At 41.2% G+C, this 9,337-nt stretch overlaps 1 protein-coding gene across 1 annotated transcript; it reads right to left on the bottom strand.

Moving 5' to 3' along the window:
• Positions 1-3,926: 3,926 nt before the first annotated feature.
• COIL (coilin) lies at positions 3,927-8,720 on the bottom strand (the record flags this gene model as incomplete). The annotated part of the gene is made up of 6 exons (XM_009587732.1): positions 3,927-4,129; positions 4,648-4,736; positions 5,468-5,543; positions 6,129-6,176; positions 7,289-7,375; positions 7,715-8,720. Coding segments are annotated over 6 exons (1,396 nt in total), but the record flags the coding sequence as incomplete, so codon positions are not given.
• Between the last annotated feature and the right edge of the window lie 617 nt (positions 8,721-9,337).

The raw sequence follows: 9,337 nt of genomic DNA on the forward strand, positions 1-9,337 counted from the left end.
CGGCTGCCCCGCTCCCCCCCAGAACTGGACGAGAAGCAAACTCCGGCCGCTCCAGCACGGCCTGGCAGCTGCCTGCCTTGTCCCCGCTGCCCGCAAGCCTGTGCGTGAGGCCAACGTGCGAACCCCGACTCCCACCGCGCACAGGGCCGAGCTGCCGCCAGCCCCGGCTGCTTTCCTCTGCGCTGCGGTTACCCTGGCTGTTGAAGATCAAGTAAGCTGTTGTCGATCCAGTGGTTTTAAAGCACAGAGGTTACTGCACTGTGAATGTGGAAACCGCCTCAACAGAAGATGCTTCCTCAAATTTCCTTTTTTTCCCCTCAATCTAAGTGTTGAATAATCGCTGTTTCTAACAGAAACATTGGATGCTGAATAGCCATGTGTGCAGCTGCTCCTGTCTTAACTAACTTGACTCCAAATTCTTCCAGTGGCCTCTTTCTGCTCCCTCTTCTGCCCTGTCTGCTGGTGTCCCAGGGACTTCCTCGCTGCCCTCTATACTTCTTCACTGACACTGGCAGCGTGGATGAAGTGGAGCAGCCTGGCACAAAGTCTGTGAGCCCCCCAGGGATTTAAACAGAGCCTGGTGGTCTGCAGCGGAAGAAGCCGTCTGCTCTCAACTGCATTTCCAGTGGCCAAAGGCCACCTAGTGTGGAGAACTGCTGATGTTCCTTTTAACGTCATTAAAAAAGTATTAGCAGGGAATTGTGAGGTTTCTGTGTTGGCACTAGTCCTTAGAGACTTCAAAAAATGTTCAGGAATCATATAAAGCACTCAAAAGAGGCAATGGTGGTTTGTTTGTTATAATTAGTGCTTTGAAAGAAATTCCTAGCCAGTTATTTTGGAAGACTAAATTAAATCTGAATGGTCCTTGGGAACCTACATTATACAGATAATGTTGACTTCTACCTACATCAATAATCTGCTCCAGTCTCGTAATACTCCTTCGGGATGAACTACGGAGGGGTCGTGTGTCACGGGCTCTGGTTCACTGCTTAGTAATGGTGCAGAAAGGACAACGGGAGGCGTTCCGAGCTGCTGCGGCTTTGACAGAGAGGAGCGAACGTTCAGGGGTCAAGTATCTAATCTGCTTGAGGGTGGAAGAGTTTCTAGGAGATGGGCATGGCTCCACATACTTACAGCTTCATTGGGATATGCAGATCAGGACTTTAGAACTGCTGTCGGAGGGGATGCGAACACCTGAGGGTACCTGAGAGGTGGCGGTTGACAGTGACTGCAAAAGAACGTTCTTACAGAGCTGTGTTCTATGTGTGTTACCAGAGATGGGACTAAAGAGCAGCTGTTAATGTTTACATTTCTTATTTTTCTATAGATGAACGAAGCACTTCTTCCTGGGCTTATCTGGACTAAGCCACCATCACCTTTCAAAGGCTCAGCACCTTCACTGTATTTTCTGCAGCACTTACGTGGCGTCTAGTGATGCAGACAAAGGTATGCAAATATAATCACAATTGTAGCTTTTGCTTCTGGAGCAGAACATGGGATGTTCAGGGCTCTGATGAGCAATTTAAGTTCTCAATTGTCAAAAAGGGCTTGAAATTCTATTTCGAGGAAGCCCAACCACGCCTGTTGTCTAAAACCCAGTAATGTTTAACATTAAAAATTACCGAAGAATTTTACCATTTGAATAGCTGCTGAAGTTACTACTCTCTCTCCTTCCTTGCAATTACTTGAGAACTTCTTTTGGTTTTGAACTAAATCTAACCCTTTGCCCAGGTATTGCGGATTCAAAGTGCCAGAGTCTGAGCAGGAAGTTAGAAGCACAGCAGAGTAAGTTGTTCTTCCTGTACATGTGGCTGAGCAAACATCGAGACCCATGTCTGATACTCTGACTTTTTTGGATTTAATATTCGAAGTGGCTTAAGTAGGTACGATTTTCCCATCAAAATTATAAATAACTCCAAATTCCTAAAGAGCTGACACCTACTCAGTGTATTTTCTCAAGGTCTGTAGTCAGAGCAGCAAACTTTCAGGATCTTTAAGATCTGTCCAGCAGCTTCTGGCTGCCAGCCTCTAGCTGCAGGTGCTCATCGTGTCTGTAGGCCTGTAGCATGTTGTGCGTCTGTGACTGTAGCTCAAACACATTCCCACATTCTGAGTCGTGAGACTAGAATTTGTTGAAAAATTGTAACAGAATTTTTAAACAAACCCATAATGCTAAATTGCATGGAGGAGGGGGGCAAGGAGCCCCCATGACTGGCAGCTGGGGCTGCCCCAGCAAAGGGGCTTGCAAGAGACCCCAAAACTCTAGCGACAGAAAGCAAGCAAAAGGGGTTTGTTCAGAGCATCACCAGATCCCTCTGGGATTCATGCGCATATTCTGTGCTACTCCGCACTTCTTACCCATTTAGCGTCCCAGCCCTGCCCCGCTCCCCAGCTATGAGGAACCTTCCGTGTGCCGCTGTCAAGAGACAGCGTATGGGTGTGACAGGAAGGGCAATCAGCCAGCTCTGTCAGGCTGCATTTAGTTGATTTGATTTAAATTGTGCATTATATCAGTAGTTTCACCCAAACTTGGTAACAATGGGTAAATGAAACACAAGATTTTATCTTCAAAACATCGTCTCTCTGGGGTGTATTTGTTTTCAACCATCTGTGCGTCACAGCCAGAGGGACTCTGTATCCATTTAATTTGCAGCCAAAATGCATTGTAGGCAATGGAACAAGAGGTGAATCCTGTTCTAAAATGCTGTGAAATACTTGCGTTTAGCTTTTGCAATTTTGTAAGAATTCAAAATTAACGATTTCCCTTAGAAAAAGATCTTTCCATTAATCCCAACTGTCTCAGCATGACTGTGCTAGTGTCTGGAATCTTCTTTTTGTCCAGCTTGCAAGAATACCCACGCATGAATCCAACTGTCCATTAATCTAAAAAACAAATTTTAACATAAAATAATGGCAACTAAAGAGAACCACAATACACAAATTAGTTTTACTCATATAAACTTCACAAACAAGACATTTTGATAGGAATTTTGCAAAGGTGTGCAATATTTTTATGTAATCATGCACTAATCAGAGTACGTTAGCTAAACCATGATGTACACTTTTTCAGGTGTTTGTTTGTATCTAGGGGTTTTTTTTCATGTCTTCTGTTTAAGAGTCAACTACCTGGGACAGGGATTATCTTAAATTGTTAAGGCTTGCTAAGATGCAAGTACTACATGGGTAGGAGGTGCTACCTCAATGCTAATAATTAGCAGAGATGTCAGTGAAGTGCATTGCCACCACCTGGTGACACATTCTGCTATTAAGAAGGAAAGAAGAAAGGCAGCACAGAAACTTCAGCACTTGAAGGGCAAAAGGGTTTACTTTAAAACAAACTAACAAACAAAAAGGTTTTCAGAGCCTACACAGATTAACACACTGGGACACAATTTTGCCAGGGATTCATGTTATATTCCACTCATTCTAGGCAAAGTTGACAGTTACCAATACTATTTATCTGCCTCTCGAAATTACAGAAGCTTGAAATCCACAAGTTTTTCTTGGGATGTTCAGGTGAACCCTGTCTCTGCAATAACTGCAAGGTCATGGCATTTGTATCATGCTCTGCAGCTGTAGAGGAAGAGACCTGCACTTCAACAATATTTGTATTTCATTTTTAAGTGTTGTTTTTAATTATCCTTACAGCAAGCTACCTCTGTATGGCAGTTATACGGCTCTAGCCAAACCCAGACATTTAAATGGAGTTACTGACAGCACAAGGTCATATTTTATCTTTTTGATCAAACCATTCCAGTTCCACAGCTCGCAGCAGTAGGATACAAAAATTGTTATTAAGCTTCTATTTAAAAAAAAAAAAAACACACAGATCTATATTAAAGACTTCCTATAACAAAGAAAGTATTCCCATATCACATAAAAACATAATACTAAGAAAAAAGTGATTCTTCTTCTTTTGGCATAGTTTCTTTTTAAAACCATTTATTAAAAATATCCACCAGTGCATCCGATGCCCTCAGAACTAGAAGGCAGCATTTCACAAAACACGTCCATACAAGTATTTACATTTGTTCACATCTTAGAGTGTTCCATTTTCAATGCTGGATCCGTTAACTGGAGGCTCAACAATCAGCCTTGGCTCTATCAGCGCATCCCAACTTTCAGTTATCTGAGAAGAAAATACAGACAATACTTAGCATGTACAAGCTATACAGGCAGATGCAATTTTTCCTACATTATGCTTTGTCTAAACTTGAACAGCACTCCCGAAGGAAGATCACAGATCCTTCCTGTGATTCACTGATCTTCTTAATGACCCTCAACCTGCCTGACATCCTGGGTAAGGAATGATGCAGGTAAGAAAAACAGTGCGTGGAATGAATAACCTTGTAAGAACTGATACTCTACCTAGACATGATATTGTTTATTTTATTAGCCAAAACAAGAAGTTACAGAGTTTGATAACTGGTTTTGAACCTAGTTAATTGAATAACATGCAAGAAGTGATTCTTGTCTTGTAATTATGCACATTCTTGCTAGAAAGGAACAATTCTTTTTGCTTTCATTTATTTTAATCAGATGCATTATTATAAAGGGAATCTCACTGAGATCAATGGAGTCATAAAGCAGGGTATGTATCAGCTATACAAAACTTGTAACAGGCTTCAAAAGAGGACACCCACATACCTTTGTATCCTGAGGAACAGCATACTCTATCAGTTCTGCTCCATCTGCAGACTGGTAAACCAGATCAAATTTCCCTGGCTCTTTAGCAACTTAAAAACAAACAAACCAACCACTCCATTAAATATAAGCAAAAAGGTTTAAATGTTTACCATATTTAGAAAGCTAGTCAAAACCAGTTTGTTTGGTTTTTTTTTTGAGTTGGATGTTTGGGTTCGTAATTGTAACAAAAAATCTGAGGTAGAACTGAATACTACACACCAAAATTATGGCAATTATCTAATAGAACTATATGCGTGAAAAAGTTAATCAACAATATGCTGCCTAAATTTGAGAAAAACGCTCATATGATGATGATTCATTAATTCTGGCTTAAATGGCAACCACAGTATACACATTCAATTTCAGACATTCATAGTTTCAGGTGTCTGAAGTGCACTTTGTCATTGCAGGGACTCAGTTCCACATCCACTGAAGACAGTGGCTTCACTGACGTCGCGAAGAACGGCATTATGATCTAAAATCTTCCTCTGTAATTCCATATAATAATTTTTTTTTTTTTTCCCCAGGAAATGAAACCACAGTAGAGATGAGTTACTGACTCTCTATACTGACTGGACAAATTTTATTTTGTAAATACCTATGAGCATCCTCAATACAACTAGCAAGTGTTAGAATTTCTCTATTTAAATAGACTTTTTGGGGAGGGGTGTGTTGAGAAGGAACCTGAGGAAATTGGAAATACTCCTGAAACATGAAGTGTGCCTCGACTTAGCTGTTTTCCAAGTGATGCAACAAGCATTTGGTATCCCAGGGTACGTACATTGTCCTGCTGACGACGAAAGGATCTCAAGCTCGATCTGTTTTTTATCAGCATTCCAACTGATTATTTTCCCCTCCTTCATAAAGCAACAAGAAAAGAATCAGACAAGATATACTCCAGCACTAGATAACTATTCCATATTACAACCATAGTGGTACTTGACCACAGTGAGAAGTATAGCTGTCAAATTTTTCTCTATGTATAAAATCTGCGAAGTATTAAAGCTCAGCAATCTGCAGTTACTGGCATCAATAAACCAAAGTTATTTGCTGTCACCATCCTTGTAGTTTAAATCAGTACTTATCCAGAAAACAAGTTATTTGAAGTAGCTACAAAATTTTACTTGCACCAGTTTCAAGAATTTGCCTTGACTTCAAGCAGCAGTAGACTTGAATACAGCTACATTTTTCTACGTGAAGGTCTGCATTTTTTGTCACCTCTAAAATATTAATGACCATTATATTTTTTTTAAATAACTGCTACACCTTTCAAATTTTCAATTAGTTTTGGGTTCTAGAGTTTTCATTTTACTGCTGCACCAGGAATAGCCTGTGGAGTCAAGTGGACGAGAAGAAAAATACTGCACAAGCTCAAAATATTTAAGCCTTACCTCACCTGTAATAGTTTTGTGAGTGAGTTAAGGGAGGAGGGAAAACAGTACCTTATAGTCTGAAACTTCAGGACTGTAATTTTCAGTTAGTTCCAAGCGCTGTTGAAAGAAATAAAATAACAAATTACAACTTTTCCTGATCCTTGATGATACCCTTATGCCCAGACACAGTTTCTTCAGCAAGAGGAGAGTGCAAGAACAAAGTCTCCCACTCCCAGATCCTGATTCCTGTAACAGTCCCACGTAGTCTTCCAGGACTCACTGCTCCAAAGGAGCCTGTAACAATCCCACATAGTCTTCCAGGACTCACTGCTCCAAAGGACTTACGTTCTGGTCAGGCTGTGAGAGATCAGGGAGACGGATCCCAGTCTCTTCAACTGATTTAATTTTCATTTACTTTTTTATTGTGCAGTGAAGTGTAATTATTTGTATGGTAAGATTTGCAATAATACTGAAGAAACACTATAGAGAGAAATAACAAAGTAGAGAAATTTTTTTCTTTTATAGCACCTAATTTTAATGCTGACTTTTCTTGCATGTTGGAAAGAGAGCAGTAACATGCTTCTTTCTGGCACTCTTATTTAAACATAAACCTTGAAAATATGTCCATGGTAGGGAGAGAGCCTTTGTGAAGGTGCAACCAGAAAATTCTATTATTTGTGAACTGACTCGTGCGCTAGCTAAGAGAGTCATTGTACAAATGTACGTGGAAATTCACTGAAATGACAGCAGAGACAACATTTTTTTGTTTGTGTTATACAAATACAGGAAGTTTAAAGAAATGCATTTAACTTATGCACATGCTCCAAACCTTTGTAGAAATCAAATTCAGACTTTAAACAACGTAATTTTTTAGAGCCAACAACAGAAACTGTAACAGTTTGGGAAACTATTAGGCTAGCAAGAAAGGAGTGAACGCTTTCAGAGATTCCTACAAATGCGAGACACAAGACGTTTTAGGAGCTGAACCATCTGCTGAAGTTTAAAACAACATTTTTGAAAAAGAACAACAAGTAGGATGAAGACTACTTCCTAACTCTTACATTTCTAGGATAACGGTCCCAGAACAAGGTAAGTTCAAGATTAAGTTCTTCAGTGTAAGCTTTTGGTTGTGAGGACTACGCTATCTGTGGCGTGTCCTGCAAAATTTTTGGTAGCCCAAATGAAACAATTTTAGCCCACTAACATTCAGTATTTCACAAGTTCTTTACCTTAAAGGCAATTCTTTCTCCCACTTGTGGTGGGGCAGCTAGAAGAGGTAACACACTATAGTCTCTCTTGGGGACCTCCACGGGATTCTGTGAAACAAACAGTAAACCCATTGATTTAATTACTGTATTAATAAAAACAGAAGACAATGTTTATGCTGTATGGATTGTAAGATGTTCTGAGAAGAGTAAGGTACGTATCCAAGTGCTTTGTTTTGAAATACGTAATACAATCACTTAAATATTGTTCAATAAACACTTCCTCAGGCTGCTAAATGGAGATACAGTAAACATCAAATTTACTAAGTTAAGATCAACCTTTATCCTACTAATCTATTTCTGCTTTTACGAATTACTCTCATCCTATATGTTTTTTCTATAGTTAAAGCTGCAAGAGAAAGGTGACCTATGACTGCGTAAGTCACTCACCTGGACAAGAACAGAAGTGTTTGTCGCAGCTTCATTTAACTGCCTCTGTTTCTGGCCTTCACTGCTGTAGTTATAGAAGAAGCCAGGGTTTGCTCCTCTCCCACGGCCTTGGCCCCTCATCATCCCACGAAACCCACGGCCCCTAGGTCCTCTCCAGAAGTTATCCTCTCCTGTTCCACGCCCCCTTCCACGACCTGGGCTGGCAAGTGGTCCTTGAATACTGGTTGGCAACTGTTTAGTACAGTTTCTTACTATGGAATTACTCAGTCCAGCATTTGCTGTGGGTTTTTTAATAACAAGTGTTTCCGAATCTGAACTATCAGACTCTGAAGAGGAGGTCTTTGCTTTGGGAGCCGAGGTGGTACTGGTTTTTACAGCTGCCGCATTGTTAGGCAGTGACTTTTCCTTTGCAGTACTGTCTTGTGCTGTTGCCACTTTCTCATCCTCTGTACTCGAGTCAGAATCTGAACTAGAGGACTGGGATTTTTTAGCATTTTTACTAATTGCAGTCTTAGTGGAATTTTCAGCGTTAGACTTTACAGTCACTTTATTAGAAACAACAGTTTTCACATCAGAATTTGCAGCAGCTTGGGATCTGTCTTTGGGAAGTGTTGCCACTGCAGGTTTATGGGAAGATTTATTTTGCTTTATGCTTAATTCACTGCTGTCACTGTCAGACGACGTGCTGGAGGAATCTGAAGCTCCCACCCTCTTTTTTCTGGACTGTGTTGTGATTTTTTTAGTGTTACTTTTACCAGAATTTAGAGAAAAGCTCTCATTTGCCTGTTCTAAAGCCATCTTTGCTGCAGTGGCCTTTGTCTGCTTTTCATCCTTCTTTTTTGTTGCCAACTGTTTCTCCCTCTCCATTTTTTTAAGCTTTTTAGATTGGTCAGTAGAGCTCTCTTCCTTACCTTCTGTGAGTCTATTTCTTCCACTAACTTCTTCCTTTCTTTTTCTTTTCTTGTACCTTTTTTGAGAGTCACAAATACCTAGAGAGGCCTCTTCCCTGCAAGAGGAATACTCAGGATTATATTTATTCTTTTTCTTTTCCCTTTTATGCCTCTCTTCTTCATTTCTAGAGAATTCTTCCTCTTCCTGCTTTTGTCTACGCCTTTTTTTGTCTTCTTTTGGTGTGTAAGAGAAGCCATCATCTATCTCTTCATAATCATCTGCGACTATCTCTTCCAATTTTACTCTGTCAAAAAAAACCAAACAAAAGCCACTGTTCAGCATAATTAACACCTTTTTCCTGCATGTTAGCACCTCAGGTACAGCTGTCTTTTGGGAGCGGGGATGCTCCACCTGTTCAGAAAGTTCGGTTCTGAACTACAGGACAGTTCAGAAAGCAGTCTCCAGCGCACGGGTTGCTATCCTAAACCAAGGCTGACAGGAGCACCTGAGGGCACGGGTGCTGCCAGGTCTTTTTAAGCAGGCCCGCTCACGGCGGCGCAAGGGCTCCGGGCAGGTCGCGGGAGCAGCGGGGGATGGAGGCAGCGCCCTCCTTCCATCCGTGAGATTTCCAAACCCTTGGCTCTCTCCAGCCCCTTTCAGACATCCCGGGGCCTCTCAGGCACCGCGGGCTTTGGGGAACGGTGCCCGCGAGCACCCGGCTCCCGCTCCACC

Source organism: Fulmarus glacialis, unplaced genomic scaffold (assembly GCF_000690835.1).
Source record: "Fulmarus glacialis isolate BGI_N327 unplaced genomic scaffold, ASM69083v1 scaffold48761, whole genome shotgun sequence".
In the NCBI taxonomy this organism is placed as follows: domain Eukaryota; kingdom Metazoa; phylum Chordata; class Aves; order Procellariiformes; family Procellariidae; genus Fulmarus; species Fulmarus glacialis.